Raw genomic sequence first — 22,503 nt, 5'->3', positions numbered from 1 at the left:
ATAGAACCAATATTCTGATCCCAGCTCTATCTGTTGCATTAAAACGCAAGCAAGGATGCATGGTTCAGCCTTAGCAGGCCTACCCATCAAAAATGAGTGTAAGAAAGCGTGTGGGATTATGAGAGAGAGAAAATGTGTGTGTGTGTCTGTCTGTGTGTGTGTATGTCTGTGTGTGTCTGTATAGAGAGGGGAGAGAAGTTCAATATAAATGAAAGACCTTTCTGATAAACATGGCACTTGGCCTGATTCAAATATCAAGAAGCAATTAGTAGAATCTTTCTCCCCTTATTTTTATTTATTTTTAGATATAATTTACATACAGTAAAATTGGTCCTTTTCCATGTACGGTCCTATGAGTTTTGACAACTGCATAGACTTGTGTGGCAAGAGGAAAACCTGGTACTTTTCTGTCATCCGGGCACTGATGGTTTTAATGTCACGGCAGGTCCAGTTGAAAAGGACACCAGGGTAGCCAGGGCACTGGGCAGCTTGCCTGGTGCCTGATAATTACAACCTCATGGTGACAAGATCCTTGTAACTAGGCTTCTTTTCAATGAACTGATCATTTGTATATAACACAGGGTTCCTCAAAGTGACTGGCTCAAAGGAACATGAACCAAGAGATAAAGAAACTTGTTGGCCTGATGGGACATTAATTAAAATCAAAATCAGCACAGCTATTTTGTTCCAGTGATTGCGGTAAGTAAACAAGTTACTCCCAAAACTTAGTGGCTCAAAACAAGAATGATGTGAATGCCACTCGCAGATCTGCACCTGGTCGGGTTGGGCAGGGGGCACGTCTCTGCTGCCCTGGCATCGGCTGGGGGCTGGAGTCCTCTGAAGTTCACTCACTGGTGTGTGGCTGGCAGCCAAGGCCTCAGAGAACTGTTGACCAGAAAGCTCTGTGTTTCTTCTCCGTGTGCCCTGGTCTTCCTACAACAGGACAGCTGGGTTCCAAGGATGGTGTCCCTTTTATGCCCTACCCTTGGAAGTCACCTAGTGCCCATGTAATAGGGAAGAACAAGTCTGACTCCATATTGGATCTGTTTCTTTTACTTTAACCTTTGTATTCTATTGCTTTGGCTACAAGTTAAGAATGTTGCCTGTAGCCTGAAATATACAGGATAGTCCATTCTCAAGGCTCTGACCTTTGAAGGTATCATACTTCCCCATTCATATAGAGATAAAAAGTTGCAGAACAGAGAATAACCTTTGTCTTGTGGGAGGTTTACAGGAACATCATGACCTGACCTATACGGACAGCTGCAAGAACAAAGGATTCCGCCGCCAAGAAGTTGGCAACAACTAGCCACACCCCTCCCCTTTTAGTGTAAAAGCAGCCCGAGTTCCAACTCAAGTAAGATGGTTCTTTGGGACACCAGGCCACCAAATTCTCAGTCTGCTGGCTTTGGGAATAAAGTCCCTATTCCTTGCCCCAGCGACTCATCTCTCGATTGATTAGCGTGTCGCGCAGCAAGCAGTACGAGCGTGGACTCAGAAACATCTACTGCTTCAGGGTGTTACAAGGGTCCGCCCCGAATCAGGGGAAGGAAACACAGCCGCCACCGCTCAGTACCGAAGTGACAGAAGATCTTTGTATGAAGATCACGGGACGTTAGACACGTTGGTGGAGCCCTCTTTGGAGAATACAATCTGTTGCTCTGTTATGAGCCACCAAGATGAAGAGCTACCACAACAATCTTTCAGAAGTGCAGATCTCATCCCATCACCGCTACCGTGTTTAAAATACCCTGAACCACATGCATCCAAGGCTTACCTAACGTCACCCCAGTTTTCTCCCCCACTGCCTTTTAGGACGTTTCTTTCATTCCCGACTTTCAACCCTTCAGAGCTACTCGGAATTTTCCAGACTCACTTGCACACCCTCTTCCTAGAGAAGCCATCCTTCTTTGTTTTACTTGGCTTACTCCCAACTCATTTCTTTAGGAATGACTTCTCCTGGGCCGTGGTCTCCTCTAAGATGCCGTCCTTGGAAGAAGCAGCCTGAACAGTTGTGGCTCTACCAAGAGCAGGGGTCCGTGGTCTCCTCCCCGCTTTGCCCCGGCCAGTCGTCTGACCTAGGGTTTCACGCGTTTACCTGAGTCAGTTTCCTCGTGCTTCCATCCCTCCCATCAATAGACGCTGAACTCAATGAACACCCCTCAAGCTAACTCCATTTCAGAGTCTCCTTCCCAGGGATCCCTACCTCCAGTGAACGGTTTAAGATGATTCCAGTCTTTTACGACAATGAAAAATAAAATGATCGCAACTCATGCCACTGACAACGGGGTAATCTCCCCAGAATACAAAGAACTGCTAGAAAGTTTTTTAAAAAGGGAAAATGCCAGTATTTATCAAAATTATTAATGCATCTACCCTTTGACATGGAAGTCCCACTTCTGGGAACTTATCCAGCACTGCAGCATAATTTGTTGAAGCAAAATGTTGAAGTTGGAAAAAACCCAAGTGTCCATCAATAGGGGACTGGTTAAGTAAACTACTTACCTAACTGAACACTCCGCTTTTTTTTTTTTTTTTTTTTTTAAACTAACTGAACACTCTGCTATTGAAAAAGACTGAGGAGGCCCTCTAGCATTATGTGGGGGAGTTTCTTGGGATATACTGTTATGTCACAAAAGTGGGTGCAGAAGAGGTCTGACACTTTGTGATATACATAGATATATGTGTATGCATATGTATGTGTGTGATATGTACGTATGTACATATGTGTATGTCTCAGTGTGTGTGTGTACATATTTCTTCCTATCCAAGAACATCTTCCTTTTTATTCACACTGACTTTATAGCTTTAGTACATTTCAGTTCATTTAAAATATTATATCTTTTTATTAATGTTTAAGAAAAATATTTTCGTAACTCATCATAGACAGAAAAACTTGATTTTCAATATCATTTTAATTTTATTCTTTAGAATTCCTTCTACCAACTTAATCGGCAACAACAAAGACTTAGCTGTTTTAAACAGAATTTAGGGTTCTTTTTTTCCATTTGCGTTCATTGTGTAGAAACCACTGATAAGCATTTTTTGATATGGGCAGATATCCCTTGTGGGGTTATACATTGTAATAGATGCTATAGAAACAGGAAAAAAAAGGAGAAGCAGCAGAATCCTCAGTCATGACTCCTATCTATGTAGACTAGGGCTAGAGGCAGGGTAACCATGGCACCAGCTATGGTTACAGGAAGTAGCCGACAAGGAAGAGAGATGCAGGAAGAGGCATCTCATGAGGGTTCCTGGGGGAGGAATCCCAGGGCATTTCCATCACAGACAGATTTCTATCAGACCACACAAACAGAAAAAGGAAGGAAAAACAACCCCCCAAGGGCATGTGTAGGTACGCGGCTCTTGTGAGTCTATGGCAGTGCTTATCCCAGGAGGAACTGCTAGAAAGATGGCCCAGGAGACCTGTGTTAAAACAAGGGCTTGGTGTGATTCCGGTGGGAAGAAAAACCCAAAGCTGCTGTATAACTTCCCTATGGTGAGTCTTCCATCAGTCTTTTCAGATACACTCGGGGATAAAGTAACAAGATCCTGCAAATACTCAACATGAGCTTTTAACATTTCCAGAAACAATTACTAAGTCAAATGCACGTTTTACGTCAGCTAATGATACTATGAACGGACCCCAGTGGCCTTTACCATGACCTATCAAATAGCACAGGAATGTTTTACAGCACTGCCTTTTGGGTTAAATTTCTCTGGCAAGTCTCCTCCCCCACCAAAAAAGTCAGGATATACAAAACACACCCAAGTTTTATAGTTTTAAAGTATGTTCAGCATCAAGAACAGCAGTAAGAACCCAGGAAAACTTATTTTCCATTTTCATACCAACACATACTGGAGGCCGGGTTATATCTGGTTGTGGCTTGCTCTCATGATGGAGTGTCCCAAAGCAGGTGAATTTCAAAGCACCCTGAAGGCAGGTGTAACTGACAGAACTCCTGGATACTTCAAGGTGATAGCTGGAAACCACCCAAGATCAAGGCAGCACTTTACCCACCTGAAAGCACTGACATGATCTCTGTTAACATCACAGCTCCCGCCCGGTTCATACACCAGGAGAAAGGAAGGTGTGCTTTCACGCAATCAGTAGGCACTTAGAGGCAGTGCTAGTTTGGCCTCTAAAGCAGGCAGGCAGACAGGCATCTGGATCCATTAGAGCCTGGAGAGCAGCCTTCAGTCACCACGAGAGGGCCTGGATTTGAAAGAAACTGGCAAATCTCCACTCTCCAGTGGATTCCTTCCAGCAAATTCCAGCAGAGTGGACTGCTGAGAGGCTGAAGTTTTAAGGGACGAGTCTTAATGTTTCATTTAAACGCTCCTGATGTAACTCGAGCAGAGTGTGTGAGCACCAAGGGGTCCAGGCTACTTAATGAAATCTGAAAATGCTGCTCTAGGTCAGGGGAGAAGATAAGATCACAGATGATGTTAGAAGAATTATTTCTCAGTTATGGACAAGGGCCCACATTACTGGAAAACAGTTAATTTATTAGCACATCATTTATAAGCAATGCACAGACAGGAAGCAGGCAAACTTCCAGTTAACCTGACAGATTTAATCGTGGTTGTTCTGCTCTACAGTGATCATACACAGTTGCAGAGTTGACGATTACGTAAGAAGAGCTACGTTCAGGGCCGAGCGTCTGAAGATGCAGTCAGGGGAAGATTCACCTCCTCCCGGGAAGGCTTCTGGCAGAGGGGGGAACTAGAAAACTAGATTCCTGTTCAGGGAGGGAGCAGGGACGAGAAGAGCCTCACGCCCATAACCCCAGCAGAGCTGTAAGGTTGTCAAATATGAAATACCTTAAAAGGATGCTAAGGGCTGATGTGAGAGCTTGCTGCATTGTTGACACCACGCTAAAGGCTTTCCAATGTGATTCCACTTCGTCCTCACCAACTTCTGGATGTCTGTACCTTCTTATTGTCATTTTACAGAGAAGGACACGGAGGCTGTGAGTGGCCCGGAGGCTTGCCCGAACCTGCATGGCCTGAGCTGGAGGCAAAGCCCGCGGGGGGAGCCCCCAGCCGCGGCCGTGACGCTGCTGCCCTCGGCTGATGGACACCAGCCAGGCGGCGGATGGAAGCGCGGCTCCAGGAAGACAGGTCTGTGGGCTCCTGGCCTTCCTCTGCCCCAGGAGGGGTTAAGCAGAAGGCAATCGCCAGGCTGACGCACCTGTCCACTACCGTCATCTTGCTTTATTATGGCCAGTGTCATCCTAGTCAAACTTTACTCCAGCCCTGCCTTAAGCTATGATATTACCTGGAGTTCACTGACCTCCTGGTCCCTGGTTCTCAACCCACTGGGATTGGATTTCCAGAACTCCCCAACCATGGGAAACCCTATTCGTATAAAGGAATACTACTCGGCCATAAAGAATCAACTACTGATACTCTCAGCAACTCTCAAATGCATTACGCTGAGAGGAGAAGCCAGCATAAGAAGACCACACACCGTCCAGTTCCATGCCTACAACATTCTAAGAAAGGCAAAACTATAGCATCGGAAGCCAGAATGGTCATGTCTAGGGACTGAGTGTGAGGGTAGCGGCCAATACAAAGGGGGCTGGGGGAGGTATGGGGAGTGATGGCGTTGCTCTGCATCTGAGTGCGGTGATGCATTTGTTAGGCCTCACAGAGCTGTACACTAAAAAGCATTAATTCTGTGCACGTGCATTATACCCTGTAAAATAGGACAGCGGCATACCTTACTAATAAATACCTTCAAAGGAATAAGGGAAACCAATTAGCTGAGGCTAATGAGGAGGTAAAGCTTCCAGTTAATAGCTAGTGTTATGAAAAAGCAATTTTCAAATTGACAAGTGACCCACAAAAGATTATCAAAACAACGTGCAGGGACTTCCCTGGTGGCGCAGTGGTTAAGAATCCGCCTGCCAATGCAGGGGACAAGGGTTCGAGCCCTGGTCCGGGAAGATCCCACGTGCCGCGGAGCAACTAAGCCTGTGAGCCACAACTACTGAGCCCGCGAGCCACAACTACTGAGCCCATGAGCCACAACTACTGAAGCCCGCACGCCTAGAGCCCGTGCTCCGCGACAAGAGAAGCCACCGCAATGAGAAGCCCGCGCACCGCAACAAAGACCCAACACAGCCAAAAAATAAATAAATAAAATTAAAAACCCATGAACCCAAAAGCCCAACAGATTCCTAGAGGCTGGCCTCTACTGAAGACCTGCTCAACTGATTACCTGTTTATTGAGCGCTGTGTCATTAGTCCTGCCTGGGCCACTGAGTTGGTGAATAGACAAGCACCCGGTACTACCCTGTGCAGTGCCATCTCTGAAAGCAGGAGGGCCTTTAGCCAGGGGAGCGAGCTGGAATCTGTGAGCTTTAGCGCAGATGTGATGAGCTGGACCCCTTGCTGGGTTTGAGTCGTTTATTTCTGCCACAGCACCAGGTGGAGGGGAAGAGTGGGCGCCTGCAACAATGCACCCAGCAGAGCTCTCAAAGTTCGCGCGGGCCCCATGAGTCCTTTGCATCAATTTTGTTTCTGGACTTGCACTTCTTTTTTTTTGAATTCCAGGGAGGCTTAAACAGTTTATGGAGTTAGAGACTCAATTTTTAAAACATCCATGCATAAATACTTTTTTTCAGAATACTGGATCTCTATAACGATCCTCTTAGGTAAAGCAGCTGCGAAAACATCATTAAAATAGCATATATTGTCACCTGTGCAAAGCAGTAAGAGTCGATTTTTATAAAGTTCAAAGTGCTCGGGTATCTGGTAGGGGAATCCCTCCAGACCGCTAAGCCTTCTCCGGCTTTCTGACGGCTGCTCCCCATCACCCCTCCCCCTCGCCTTTTGCTAACAACCTCCCAGCTCTAAGGACCAGCAGTGACCAGCTAGGCTTTGAGAGCCGGGTCCTAAGCCCCCGTCTAACTAGTTCTGCAGCCGCTTTCCCGCTGAAACGTAAAACCCCAGCAAAGTGCACGTTTTCCCTGTTGTTTACCCTGCCCACGACTCCTGACACCCCTCACAGAGCTGGAATAAACAGAGCGGGTGGGATGGTAAAGGCAGGTGTGGGCTCTCCTTGGTACACAGGCCTAACCCTCCCTTCTAGCCCCTCCTCATCTTTCAGGTCTTAACTCATTTCATCCTGGAAACCCGAGGCCCCTACCCTTCCCGGCTGTGAGGGAGGATCTACCCCTTCTGATCGATCTCACCTCAAGCATCTTCCTGGAAGCCAGCGCCCAGCATGGTATTGAGTGGGGGGGGAGTTCTCACCTGTGTCCCCCCCAAGAGCCAGAGCTCCGTCTTGTTCATCTGGATCCCACGACCCCAAATTGCGATGGTTTAAATCTCTATTTCAGGGATAATATTTCCAGACCTCTAGGCTAATATGCATCCCATCTCCTGGCCTGTATCCCATACCAGTTTAACGACCCCAGGAAAACATTAAAATTTCTTATATATGTTGCCAAAAATAAGTAGACACTCTAAATGGTATAAAATTCCCATTTTTCTTTTCACATCGATATCTATGTGTCATGGTTATTCTCTGTATTAGGAACCACCCACTTCTCACCATCATAATGGCCATGATTTATGCCCCAGGTTAAAACTACAAAATTACATTAAAGGTCTCTGCTTACCATGTGCCCGACGTATTGAAAGACACATTTTCTGAAATTGCTTTTACTATGGAACTTGCCTATTCCAGAATGAAAAAGGGATCCCAGTCTCCAAAAGCAACAAAGCTCCTGTCTGGTTTTCAGGCCCCTCCTCTGGCCACGCCGGTACCCCTACCTCCTTGCTTTTGCTAATTTCATTCCTTTTCCTGGCCTGAACGCAGACACACAAGGAGTCCCACCCGCCTGGCCAGCTTGCAAAGCCCCTCTTAGTCCAGCCTCACAACAAGGTTTCACCTTCTGAGAAATACGGTCCATCTGGTCACAGCCACTAGACTTAGCATTTAACTGGTTTTAATACAAAGCAAAACTACATGCCAAGTTTGTCTTTCAAGCCTTCAATGAGCTGATGCGCATTTTTTGTTTCCCTCAAGGTGACCAAAACAGCCAAGCACTTGTGACATTCTTTTTTTTAACATTTTAGCATTTTTAAAAACCGGTGGTGAAATACACATAGAGTTTACCATCTTAACCATTTCTACGTGTGGAATTCAGTGGCATTAAGTACGTTCACACTGTTGTGCAACCATCACCACCGTTCATCCACAGAACTCTCTGTGACATTCTTGTTTGTCATCGTCTGCGGGAATGCAGACAGAAAATTGCCAGTTAGTTTCTAGTGATAAAAACCCAGTTTTAATTCATGGAACTGTACACCTAAAAATGGCATATCTTACTGTATATTCATTATACTTCAATAACACTGATTAAAAACAAAATAGGAGAGATGTAGTGTGGACCATCAGGGTCTAGACCACCAGGGGCTCGAGGGAGAGATGGGATTTTATCAAAAGACACAGGAACCCTTGAGGAGTTTGAAGAGAGTAGTGGAATTCATTCGCTCACTCACTGCCCACATTTTGGGGCACCCATGCTCCAGACACTGTGCCAGGCACTGGAGCTGGTCAGATGCATGTTTCAGAAAGCTCATCCTGGCTTCATTATAGATGTTTCAATGGGCAAAGCTAGTGGTCTCTGCTATCATCCAGGTAAAAAGTACTAAATTAAGGTAGCAGCAGAGAGGATGGAAAACAAAGATGGAATATATTTTTAGTTTTACCATTAATAGGGCCACTATGAAATCACTGATTCTATCATTTTGTTCCTATTTTTTAATCACTCGAACCAATGGTTACTTTGGCCTGAATAAATTTTATATGGCACACCACACAAGCATTAAGTAAGAGCTGTCAGCAACAAAGAACGTATGGTACAGATAATAATACATGAATTGAGCATGTATTATGTTCAAGGCACTGCAGTGAAAATGGTCTAATTAGATCAACTTCATTTTGGTGGAGTATTTATGGCCTGGTTAGAGGGAAAGCTGTAATTCCACAAGGCTTTTTGTGGGTGAAGCTGGAGATGACTTGAATGTTTATCAACACAGGAAGGGCTGAACAGGTCGTAGGACACCACGGTGTGAAACACCAGGTGATGGATCTCTATGTAGTGATGGGAAATGATTCCAAAATACACTGTAAATAGAACAGGAGCTACAGGACGTATTACAAAACAGGATGACGTGTGTGTAAAACACTGATTTGTCTGTATATGTAAACATCTCTATAAACACAGAGAGAAAAGTCAGAAAAGAATACACATAAGGGAGTTGGGGGTGGAAGGACTTTCAGACTGAGACTTGTATTGCAGTGAGAGTATCACCATGCATTCCCTCTCTAGAGAAATCCGGTTCTATAGGTTAGTACACCAAGTGCGTGGACAGTATTACATCATAGGCTCTAGTTTCTCCGTATCATCTTTACTGCTAATTCAAATCATATACTGAGCCTCATGATAATGGCTAAGACTATATACACGTATGTATGCACACGTGATACCTTTTTCAGCTGGCATATTATTTTAAGTTTGTATTCTTAAATGACTGCTAGTTAAGAATATCAGAGGGTGTCTGAGATGAGAACGTCCTGGCTATCACAAAGGGCTTCTCCTTGAGTTACAACAAAACCAGTTCAGAAAAACACATAATATACTTAATTTATTCTCACATAAGTAATTAACTACAAGATAACCCTTAGAACGTAACACTATTCACTGCAAATGAGCAAATCAAATTACAACAATCTTTGATCTTTCAGCTCAAAACACACTAAAACAGCGTACAAGCAGTACTTTCCCATGTTCGAATTCTACTTGAAGTGCACACGCTGATGCCACAGAGGTTATTCGGCAACGGCAGAGGCTGTCTGAGAGAATGCTCGAACTGTCTGCACTCAGCCAAGGATTCTGTTTCTTGGTTTTAAAATTAAGATCAGGAAGCCTCCACCGAAGAGAGAAGAGAAGAAGCCTGGCGGTAATGGCTGTTGTAAAAAGCTAGTTATTTTCGGAGATTTCTGGAGACTTGGCAGTAAAGCTTAGGTTAATATCAGAGATGTACATGACCTGGGGAATCTGCACGTGATACCAGCTGAGCCTCAGAAAGGCAGCACGACCACAAAAGTGCCAAGCAGGGAGAAGGCTCTGCTGGATAAGCAGCTGGAGTGAGAATATAAACAACTGGATCACAGGGCCAGACCCTCCACAATCCACATGACATTGGCCGTGTGGCTGACAGGGTCTTGGTGCTCCGGCCGGGTGTCAGGCTTGAGCCTCTGAGGTGGGAGAGCGGAGTTCAGGATATTGGTCCACCAGAGACGTCCCAGCTCCATGCAATATCAAATGGTGAAAGCTATGCCAGAGATCTCCATCTCAACACTAAGACCCAGATCCACTCAACGACCAGCAAGCTACAGTGCTGAACACCTTATGCCAAACTACTAGCAAGGCAGGAACACAATACTGCCCATTAGCAGAGAGGCTGCCTAAAATCATACTAAGTTCACTGACACCTCAAAACACACCACCGGATGCAGTCCGGCCCACCAGAAAGACAAGATTCAGCCTCATCCACCAGAACACAGGCACCAGTCCCCTCCACCAGGAAGCCTACACAACCCACTGAACCAACCTTAGCCACTGGGGGCAGACACCAAAAACAACGGGAACTGCAAACCTGCAGCCTGTGAAAAGGAGACCACAAACACAGTAAGTTAAGCAAAATGAGAAGACAGAGACACACACCAGATGAAGGAGAAAGGTAAAAACCCACCAGACCAAACAAATGAAGAGGAAATAGGCAGTCTACCTGAAAAAGAATTCAGAGTAATGATAGTAAAGATGACCCAAAATCTTGGAAATTGAATGGAGAAAATACAAGAAACATTTAACAAGAACTTAGAAGAACTAAAGAGCAAACAAACTATGATGAACAACAGAACAAATGAAATTAAAAATTCTCTAGAAAGAATCAATAGGAGAATAACTGAGGCAGAAGAACAGATAAGTGACCTGGAAGATAAAATAGTGGAAATAATTACTGCAGAGCAGAATAAAGAAAAAAGAAGGAAAAGAATTGAGGACAGTCTCAGAGACCTCTGGGACAACATTAAATGCACCAACATTCGAATTATAGGGGTCCCAGAAGAAGAAGAGAAAAAGAAAGGGACTGAGAAAATATTTGAAGAGATTATAGTTGAAAACTTCCCAAACATGGGAAAGGAAATAGTTAATCAAGTTCAGGAAGCACAGAGAGTCCCATACAGGATAAATCCAAGGAGAAACATGCCAAGACACATTAATCAAACTATAAAAATTAAATACAAAGAAAAAATATTAAAAGCAGCAAGGGAAAAACAACAAATAACATACAAGGGAATCCCCATAAGGTTAACAGCTGATCTTTCAGCAGAAACTCTGCAAGCCAGAAGGGAGTGGCAGGACATATTTAAAGTGTTGAAAGGGAAAAACCTACAACCAAGATTACTCTACCTGACAAGGATCCCATTCAGATTCGAAGGAGAAATTAAAACCTTTACAGACAAGAAAAGCTAAGAGAATTCAGCACCACCAAACCAGCTTTACAACAAAGGCTAAAGGAACTTTTCTAGGCAGGAAACACAAGAGAAGGAAAAGACCTACAATAACAAACTTCAAACAATTAAGAAAATGGTAATAGGAACATACATATCGATAACTACCTTAAATGTAAATGGATTAAATGCTCCAACGAAAAGACACAGACTGGCTGAATGGATACAAAAACAAGACCCGTATATATGTTGTGTACAAGAGACCCACTTCAGACCTAGGGACACATACAGACTGAAAGTGAGGGGATGGAAAAAGATATTCCATGCAAATGGAAAGCAAAAGAAAGCTAGAGTAGCAATTCTCATATCAGACAAAATAGACTATAAAACAAAGAATATTACAAGAGACAAAGAAGGACACTACATAATGATCAAGAGATCAATCCAAGAAGAAGATATAACAATTGTAAATATTTATGCACCCAACATAGGAGCACCTCAATACAGAAGGAAAATGCTAACAGCCATAAAAGGGGAGATCGACAGTAACACGATCACAGTAGTGGACTTTAACACCCCACTTTCACCAATGGACAGATCATCCAAACAGAATATAAATAAGGAAACACAAGCTTTAAATGATACATTAAACAGGATGGACTTAATTGATATTTATAAGACATTCCATCCAAAAACAACAGAATACACCTTCTTCTCAAGTGCTCCTGGAACATTCTCCAGGATAGATCATATCTTGGGTCACAAATCAAGCCTTGGTAAATCTAAGAAAATTGAAATCGTATCAAGTATCTTTTCCAACCACAACGTTATGAGACTAGATATCAATTACAGGAAAATATCTGTAAAAAACACAAACACATGGAGGCTAAAGAATACACTACTTAATAACCAAGAGATCACTGAAGAATCAAAGAGGAAATCAAAAAATACCTAGAAACAAATGACAATGAAAACACAATGACCCAAAACCTATGGGATGCAGCAAAAGCAGTTCTAAGAGGGAAGTTTATAGCAATACAATCCTCCCTCAAGAAACAAGAAACATCTCAAATAAACAACCTAAACGTACACCTAAAGCAATTAGAGAAAGAAGAACAAAAAACCCCCCAAAGTTAGCATAAGGAAAGAAATCATAAAGATCAGATCAGAAATCAATGAAAAAGAAATGAAGGAAACAATAGCAAAGATCAATAAAACTAAAAGCTGGTTCTTTGAGAAGATAAACAAAATTGATAAACCATTAGCCAGACTCATCAAGAAAAAAGGCAGAAGACTCAAATCAATAGACTTAGAAATGAAAAAGGAGAAGTAACAACTGACACTGCAGAAATACAACGGATCATGAGAGATTACTACAAACAACTCTATGGCAATAAAATGGACAACCTGGAAGAAATGGACAAATTCTTAGAAAAGCACAACTTTCCGAGACTGAACCAGGATAAACAGAAAATATAAGCAGACCAATCACAAGCACTGAAATTGAAACTGTGATTAAAAATCGTCCAGCAAACAAATGCCCAGGACCAGATGGCTTCACAGGCAAATTGTATCAAACATTTAGAGAAGAGCTAACACCTATCCTTCTCAAACTCCTCCAAAATATAGCAGAGGGAGGAACACTACCAAACTCATTCTACAAGGCCACCATCACCCTGATACCAAAACCAGACAAAGATGTCACAAAGAAAGAAAACTACAGGCCAATATCACTGATGAACATAGATGTAAAATTCCTCAAACAAATCCTAGCAAACAGAATCCAACAGCACATTAAAAGGATCATACACCATGATTAAGTGGGGTTTATCCCAGGAATGCAAGGATTCTTCAATATATGCAAATCAATCAATGTGATAAACCATATTAACAAATTGAAGGATTAAAAACCATATGATCATATCAATAGATGCAGAAAAAGCTTTCAACAAAATTCAACACCATTTATGTTAAAAACCCTCCAGAAAGTAGGCATAGAGGGAACTTACCTCTACATAATAAAGGCGACATATGACAAACCCACAGCCAACATCATTCTCAATGTTGAAAAACTGAAACCATGTCCACTAATATCAGGAACAAGACAAGGTTGCCCACTCTCACCACTATTTTCAACATAGTTTTGGAAGTTTTAGCCACAGCAATCAGAGAAGAAAAAGAAATAAAAGGAATCCAAATTGGAAAAGAAGAAGTAAAGCTGTCACTGTTTGCAGAGGACATGATACTATACATAGAGAATCCTAAAGATGCCACCAGAAAACTACTAGAGCTAATAAATGAATTTGGTGAAGTAGTAGGATACAGAATTAATGCACAGCAATCTCTTGCATTCCTATACACTAATGATGAAAAATCTGAAAGAGAAATTAAGGAAACACTCCCATTTACCACTGCAACAAAAAGAATAAAATACCTAGGAACAAACCTACCTAAGGAGACAAAAGACCTGTATGCAGAAAACTATAAGACTCTGATGAAAGAAATTAAAGATGATACAAACAGATGGAGAGATATACCATGTTTTCGGATTGGAAGAATCAACATGGTGAAAATGACTATACTACCCAAAGCAATCTACAGATTCAATGCAATCCCTATCAAACTACCAATGGCATTTTTCAAAGAACTACAACAAAAAATTTCACAATTTGTATGGAAACACAAAAGACCCTGAATAGCCAAAGCAATCTGGAGAAAGAAAAACGGAGCTGAAGGAATCAGGTTCCCTGACTTCAGACTATACTACAAAAGCTACAGTAATCAAGACAGTATGGTACTGGCACAGAAACAGAAATACAGATCAATGGAACAGGATAGAAAGCCCAGAGATAAACCCATGCACATATGGTCACCTTATTTTTGACAAAGGAGGCAAGAATATACAATGGAGAAAAGACAGCCTCTTCAATAAGTGGTGCTGGGAAAACTGGACAGCTACATGTAAAAGAATGAAATCAGAACACTCCCTAACCATACACCAAAAAAACCTCAAAATGGATTAAAGACCTAAATGTAAGGCCAGACACTATAAAACTATTAGAGGAAAACATAGGCAGAACACTCTATGACATAAATCACAGCAAGATCCTTTTTGACCCACCTCCTAGAGAAATGGAAATAAGAACAAAAATAAACAAATGGGATCTGATGAAACTTAAATGCTTTTGCACAGCAAAGGAAACCATAAACAAGATGAAAAGACAACCCTCAGAATGGGAGAAAATATTTGCAAATGAAGCAACTGACAAAGGATTAATCTCCAAAATTTACAAGAGGCTCATGCAGCTCAATATCAAAAAAAAAAACAACCCAATCCAAAATTGGGCAGAAGACCTAAATAGACATTTCTCCAAAGAAGATATACAGATTGCCAGCAAACATATGAAAGGATGCTCAACCTCACTAATCATTAGAGAAATGCAAATCAAAACTACAATGAGGTATCACCTCACACCAGTCAGAATGGCCATCATCAAAAAACCTACAAACAATAAATGCTGGAGAGGGTGTGGAGAAAAGGGAACCCTCTTGCACTGTTGGTGGGAATGTAAATTGAGACAGCCACTATGGAGAACAGTATGGAGGTTCCTTAAAAAACTAAAAATAGAACTACCATACGACCCATCAATCCCACTACTGGGCATATACCCTGAGAAAACCGTAATTCAAAAAGAGTCATGTACCAAAATGTTCATTGCAGCTCTATTTACAATAGCCAGGACATGGAAGCAACCTAAGTATCCATCAACAGATGAATGGATAAAGAAGATGTGGCACATATATACAATGGAATATTACTCAGCCATAAAAAGAAACGAAATTGAGTTATTTGTAGTTATAAATTTGAATATTACTTGAATACTATTTGAATATTTGAAATTTGAATATTAATTTGAATATTACTCAGCCATAAAAAGAAACGAAATTGAGTTATTTGTAGAGAATGGACTTGAGGATGGGGGAGGGGGAAGGGTAAGCTGTGAGAAAGTGAGAGACTGGCATGGACATGTATACACTACCAAACGTAAAATAGATAGCTAGTGGGAAGCAGCCGCACAGCACAGGGAGATCAGCTCGGTGCTTTGTGACCACCTAGAGGGGTGGGATAGGGAGGGTGGGAGGGAGACGCAAGAGGGAGGAGATATGGAGATATATGTATAGCTGATTCACTTTGTTATAAAGCAGAAACTAACACACCATTGTAAAGCAATTATACTCCAATAAAGATGTTAAAAAAAAAATAAAACAAAATTGAAACACCCCCCCCAAAAAATATAAACAAAGAAACAAATAAATAATAAATAAAATTAAGATCGCCCAGAAATACTAAGGAGAAAATTGGGCATGAATCAGTGGAGACATTTTATTTATTCATTCATTCATTCATTCATTTTTCATCTTGTAAAGAATGTTTAAAAGGCTGTTTAGAAAAGACCATTTAATCCCTGTTGCTTGGCCACAACTGAAATACTAATGTAAGGAACTCGCCCAGCACTTTCAGAATTGAAAACGTTCCAAACAGCATTTTTCAGACAGACTGAAACTGTACTCGTCGCAGCCTCAGCCCACTTGAAGTTTTTTTTTAAGAAAAGGAAAAAGGCAAGATAGTAGGTGTAAATGACTAAGAAGGGCCCCCAAGGAAGCTCTGGAAAGCTCAAGGGTTGGGGCTTCATGGAGAATGTCTTGATAAGAAGTCTAGACTATCTGTAATGTGCTGATTGTGAGGAAAACCAGATTATTGAGAAATCTTCTGAAGCCAGCACCTCCAGGAGATGAAAAAGCCCGTGAAAGTTGGGCTGCCATGTGGGACAGGGACTCCAATGCTCGTCACTTCAGTCCACAGCACTAATTATCTACGACCCCAAGTGACATTCAGGAGTGACTCCTATCACAGACGCAAAAAATGCCCCGGGGTGGGAGGCAAACATCTTTAAGCGCCTAAAGGGAATTGTAAAAATGTGGACAGAAAGAAGACAGAAACCACAAAGTCCATTACGTGTAACATCGCAAAGTTCTTACTCGGAGTGGGTTGAGGTGAACACGGCAGCACAAGGCGAACAGACAAGGCAAGGGGGCTGCCCTTTGTGCAGATTAGAAAAATGCATCTCTTTTTCTAGGTGTTCCTATGTTTCAGCCCTATTGACCGCTTTGGCTGGGCAGCCTTGTGCAGTGCACAACCTGCGCAACTTGGGAAAATTACTTGGTAGGAGTTTAGTTAGAGAGTGAGTGAAGTGAACCTCTAGGTCTGACCTGCATATTCAACTGGAAGGAATAGACAATTTGGTAAAGAAATGGTTAATCACAGTTCCATGAGCAAACCACCTGTTCAATGATCTGAGTTGAGGATTTTAAGGGACCACATCAGAAAAAGTGGATATATGCCTCAGTTATTATTTCTGCCAAGAGTTGAGAAATCAGACACAAAATAACCCACAATAGAAGGAGATATTAGCACCACACACAGTGACCATTGCTTTTCTATTTTCCCATAGAGTGACTGCCTGCTTCCTCTTTCGGAAACATGTCTGGAAATCTCTTAGTCATGACGGCCACGCCTTTATAGCAAAGCTATTCTTCAAAAGGAGGAACGAGGTGGCTGGTGGTCCCCCCGGGACCAAACATGAAGCGCCTTTTCCACTTGTCCCTCAGCCCGCCCCATCCACCCTGCTAGTTCCTCCAGACAGCACATTTATTTCACTTACAACTGAATCAGCATCTTGAAAAACAGGCTGACAACTCAATGAGTTCATTGAGAGATTTTTAATTACATTCCTGGCTTCCTCCCACTCAATCCCACATCCTCCCTGCTGAAGTGGCAGCATCCAAATATCCCAGAAGCAATAAATGAAAGCTCAGGAAACCGGCAGATTCCATGAGACATCCAGCCAGAAACCCTTTCATTCGAGTAAAGATAAAAACAGATGGGTTGCCTAGGAATGTCTCCGTGCCCACCAAGAAAGGAGCCACCGTCTGCTGCCCAAGCTCTGGCCACCTGGAGGAGGAGGGTATGAGTGACAGCAGGAGGGACACGCAGAGGAGGACCTTCCCCTGTCCGTCTGTCCGTTGGGGAGAGGGAGGAGGGCATGCAGTGTGGAGAAGGCATCCCAGGACTCCTGGCTTTTGATCCCGAGAACCTGGACCTGGAAGGTGTCCCTGGTTTCAAAGAGGCTGTGTCTGTCACAGGTCTCGATACATCAGAGGAGTATCTTTGTACTTTTCCCTGAACAAAATCCTTCCTTGAAATGATCTAATTACCTAAAGGCTGTCCTCTTCAAGGAAGAAGCAGCCCTTGCTCACCTCTATGATGTAGAGGACCACGTTCTTGTAGAAACAGTACAGGATACACTTGGTCACCCGGTTGTAACTCCAGGCGCCGTGAACCAGCAGGAGCTTCTCCAAGTAGGAAAACTGAAAAAGGAAAGAAAAAGGGTCCAGGAGAGCCCATCACTTGGGAAGGAGAATCACAGAATGTCCTCTGGAGGAGAAGACCGGTAGGGAGTGGGGCTCAGATTCTGCAGGTAACCCAGGAACATCATTCCCTCTAAAGGCAGAGCTTTCAGGCCAGGTGAGAATGACTAAAGTCTCCTCTTAAATCTACAGAATTTTTATTATCCCCAAACACACAGCTGGACTTCGAATGGCTATTCTTGTGAATAATCTATTTATGCAACTTCTTTTTTAGGATCTTAATTATTAAAAGAAGGTGACCAATCAGAACTGGAAGAAAAGAGCAGTGGGAATCAGATGCTTCTATTGAATCACAGGTTTTATGATGACAACAGGAACAAGGGACAGGGACACCCGTGCACCAGTATCCTTGTAAAAAGAAGGGATGCACATACATGCGTGACCTGTTTCCGCTGCCAGCCTGCAGGTTAAAGACAGTGAGACTCACAGACGCAGACACACACTCTGCCCTCCACTTCTATACCCATGTCCTTCCCCTTTTTGTGGCCTCCGACAAGTACACAGCCCCTCTCGCTGGAGTGCGATGCAGTCATCCATCCAAACAAACACCAACAGGCAGCTGCTACTAAGTTGAGAGTGATGTAACAGCTTAGCTCTCACAGTCTGAAATATTCAGCAATATTCCAATAAAATACTTGAATCCTCCTTGTGGCAGGGGGTCACCACTCCAATCATATCTCCTCAGCCTCCCCTCCCCTTAGCCTGGCTTTGCTCTTTGTGTCCTCTTTCACAAAGGTCCCCAAAAAGTGTGAACAAGGAGCCGGAGGGAGGGAAATGGGTTGTTTTTCGGGGTTGTAGCCTGGGCGTGCTCTGGCGTGTATGCACCGTCTGTGGGTGCAGCTCTGCTTAAATTCACAGTATATTCAATTGGCCTCGCCTGGTGCTGAACCCCTCCTTGGCTGCCTTGAACTAAAACCTTAACTCCTGTTCTGAGTCGTAGGGCAGTCCACAAACTCAAACTCTTGTTTACTTTCCCAGGAGAGATAACCAGGTCGGAGTGAGAACATCCACAGATACTAGAAATCCTGTTGTTATTGTAAACTTCGTATTCGTTCCAGATGACTTTTGAGATTATATTGAACTATCTGTAGAAAAGAAAGGCTGCCTGAAAATATAGCATCTTTTTAAAAATACTTTTTCAAGAGGAAGGCATGCAATAGTTTGCATTAGCACTAAGAACAGGGGCTCAATCCCACGTGAATCGCATCTCGGCGAGTTCCTGCAGATGGGGGAAGGCAGATGTCTCATCTACGTGCTGCTCGAAAAGCTGAATGAGACCCCAAAATGGGAGGAGTAGGTACATATGGAAAAATAAAACTCTCCATAAAGGCTCATCAAGGATTCCAGAGGGGAACGGGGAATCATAAAATAACTAGCGAAACAAATAAAAAGGAAGTTTGCATTTGACCTGGACCCCCTGGTGTTCAGCCTTCAATGGGTACAGAGAACATCTGCTGGAATCATCCAGAAGGCGCTGGCTTGGCGCTACAGTGATTTCTTTTCAGAAAAAAAAAAAAAAAAAACAGATCCTAAATCGAAATGCTGTTTTCATGAGGTCTCTCAAAAAACATTAAGAAGGCGGGGGGCACAAATGACCCTCTCCCGAGGAGAGCAGGCAGCAGAGGGCTGGAGACTCGGCACTACACGGGCGGCCCACGCACAGCAAAGAAGCAAGACAGGCGCCGGCCGGCAGTCCCAGGGCCGCTCCTGCGGACAGAAGCACGGGCCAGTGGGGAAGAAATAGAACCAGAGCCTTGCCGACTTCATCATTTTCCCAAGGACAAGTCTTTGAGCTAACTTCTTCCCTTCCGGAACGACTCTCCAGGGCACGTTCTCGAAAACCCAATCAAAAATGTATTCGTCCACGTGAAAATAAACAGATCAAGGGCAAGGCGTTAACTTCAACCAAAGACATTGATTATTTTATTAACTTCAGCTAAAGGAATTCAGCAAATTGTGGCATTTCCTACCTCGTAATTAAGGCAGAGGAAGCATACTGTCGGGTGGAGAGGGTGTAGGGCAAGGAGAACGCAGCCCCAGAATAACGGGATCTCTGCCTAAGCGTGAACAGGACGGCGGGCAGGTAGGATGGCAGTCATATGGGGCCACCCGTCAGCTCCTCTGGCAGAGATGACTTATGCTGGACGGGCAAGAAAACCCCTAACTAGAGTGACAAAGTCCTGCTCCCCTCTCGGCCCTTCCTTGATTTTGATTTGCTTTTAATTTTGATTGGCCTTTAATAATCTGAAGAGACCAATTGCTCCAGATCCCACATCCTATTAGTACAGTTTCAATAAAGCACGTCATGGAATCTCCCTTCCCTAGACATTTGAAGGAAAAAGACAGGCAAATATTTGCCTGGAGCTCCTAGGAAATCTCTAAAGATCCCTGCCAGCCAGATGATGCTATAACTCAAGTATTTAATAATGCTGGGGTGTATAACATCTACAGTTGCTGACAGACTACAGGAAGCATGAGCCCCACAGGCCTTGGAGTAGTTGACTCGGGAAAGTAACTGGGCAGGTGTGCGGGGCTGGTCCCCCAAGGTCACGTGCAGGCCCGCTGTTCTCTGACCCTGGGGGCTGAGACCCATGGCAGGTCACCTATTGTGAAGGAGCCCTGGTTTCCCCACCTGTAAAATCGGAATTCATTCTTCCTACCGACTTCAGCGATCATCTTGAGGATTTACTTGAAAGCAACAAAGGAACAAGGCTGATTTCATGCCCTTTTCGGAGCCATGAGGATCCTGCAGTTCTTCCCTGTGTTTGTACAACCACCAGCTGGGAGGGAATTGGAGATGGGATCTAAGGCACGGCCCCCCTCCGGGAGGTGGAGCTCCCAAAGCCGCAGAGGACCAGCTTGCAGCAAGCTCCTCCACGTTTCAGATGCAGCCCCATATTTCAGCTTGAAGGAGGAAACAGCCATTCTTACTGTGTTCGCGTGATTAGGTTAACACATTCTTCAGAAGACTGAACAGTGGAGGAATACGAGGGAACTCTAGCCAACGAGCAGGCATTGAATCCCAGCACACTGTGACCCAGAGACAGGAGGAAACAGTCTGTGCTCTCCGCGATGTCTAGATTTTCCGGATGGTCAAGCAGCATCAACGGTCTAGATATGCACCCCAGGGATCAGGAGGTTGGCTATTTTCCTTCACTTCTGGGCTGTCACTGTGGAGTGGACATTTCTTTCAGCCTCAGGGCTGCCGGGACAGGAAGTACTAAGGATGTCAGGAGCCTCTGCTGAAACGTACGGTCCAGAGAGGAACGGGCTAGATGTGGCCGAACTGCCAGAGGCTTTGTGCTGCTGACCGCAGGGCAACTGCCGCCCAAACCCAGGGCTCATGCTCCGGGCACTTCACCTGACAGCAGTGGTCCTGGACAGCCCTGGACACAGCCCCGGAGGGCGGCGGTTGTGAATCCCTGACTCCCCCTGACCTTAAACAGCTGATGAGAGAGGGTTCCAGCACCTTCTGGAAGAGGGGAGATCAGGATAGGAATTGCAGAGAACGGATGCTATGAGCACAGCCATCCTTGGGCACGGGACATGCAGGAGATGCAGAGTTGAGGGAAAGAGATTATTATTATAAAATCACTGAGACCCATCTATCAGGAATGACATCTCACCTGGACAACAGAAAGCCCAGCCTGCCCCACAGCTGGAAAGGAAACCCAAACCGCAGGACAGGGCCTCGTAACTGCACAAGATCGAGGCAACAGAGAAACCCAAATACACTGGTGGTTTCTCCTCCATGCGGCTTCCAAAGGGGTGGCAGAGGTCTAGGGCTGGACTGAAGGTCAAGCGCCAGCCAGGCCTTCATGCCCAGCGGACCCTGTCGACAAGACGGGACGGCGGGTCGACCACACCACTGACCTGTGCGATGGCGTAATCCGAGTTGTTGGTGGCCTGCATGCCCTCGTTGCCACTGATGCCCACACCCACGTGGGCCGTCTGGATCATCCCGACGTCATTGGCACCGTCCCCGATGGCCAGGGTGATGGCCTTCACCCGCTTCTTCACCACCTCCACTATCTCCGACTTCTGCAGAGGGGACACTCTGGAGGAGAAGAGAGAGGAGTTATGACTCCATGCGTATGTCCAGAGGAAACAGCTGTAATCTACATTTCGCTGCATTAAAAGGGCAGTTATTGGACAATTTCCAAATTCAATACAGACGTTTTAGGCTCATGTGCAAAGAAGCTTTCAGAAAACAGTAGCTTGTGGCTTTCAAGTATTTGCCAACTTCACAGATGAAATACACAACTCAAACTAACTTAAAGCACAGCCCGTTGGTAATCACGCCGCTCAGCGGGAGCCGTACATGCAAACTCCTCCTGGGCACGTGTGCCCTCCCGAATGAGCAAGGCAGCTAAGCTGGTTACAGAGGCCTTAGGATATGTCTTCCCGATAAATCAGAAAACTAGCACAGACCCCAGTTTGGCTTTGCCGTCCACCATACATAATCCAGGGCTGGCAAG

The 22,503-nt window shown here is 44.2% G+C and overlaps 1 protein-coding gene across 2 annotated transcripts in view; it reads right to left on the bottom strand.

Moving 5' to 3' along the window:
* LOC118884388 (phospholipid-transporting ATPase IB) overlaps positions 1–22,503 on the bottom strand; it is a 545,038-nt gene that overhangs the window by 194,814 nt on the left and 327,721 nt on the right. For both annotated transcript variants that reach the window (XM_036832038.1, XM_036832037.1), the window contains exons 26-27: positions 21,899–22,082; positions 17,855–17,965 (exon numbers count right to left, since the gene is read on the bottom strand). In XM_036832038.1, coding sequence (XP_036687933.1) covers positions 17,855–17,965; positions 21,899–22,082 — 295 coding nt within the window. The remainder of the gene's footprint in view (positions 1–17,854; positions 17,966–21,898; positions 22,083–22,503) is intronic.

Source organism: Balaenoptera musculus, chromosome 18 (assembly GCF_009873245.2).
Source record: "Balaenoptera musculus isolate JJ_BM4_2016_0621 chromosome 18, mBalMus1.pri.v3, whole genome shotgun sequence".
In the NCBI taxonomy this organism is placed as follows: Eukaryota; Metazoa; Chordata; class Mammalia; order Artiodactyla; family Balaenopteridae; genus Balaenoptera; species Balaenoptera musculus.
This window is presented reverse-complemented; position numbering and strand designations above follow the sequence as displayed.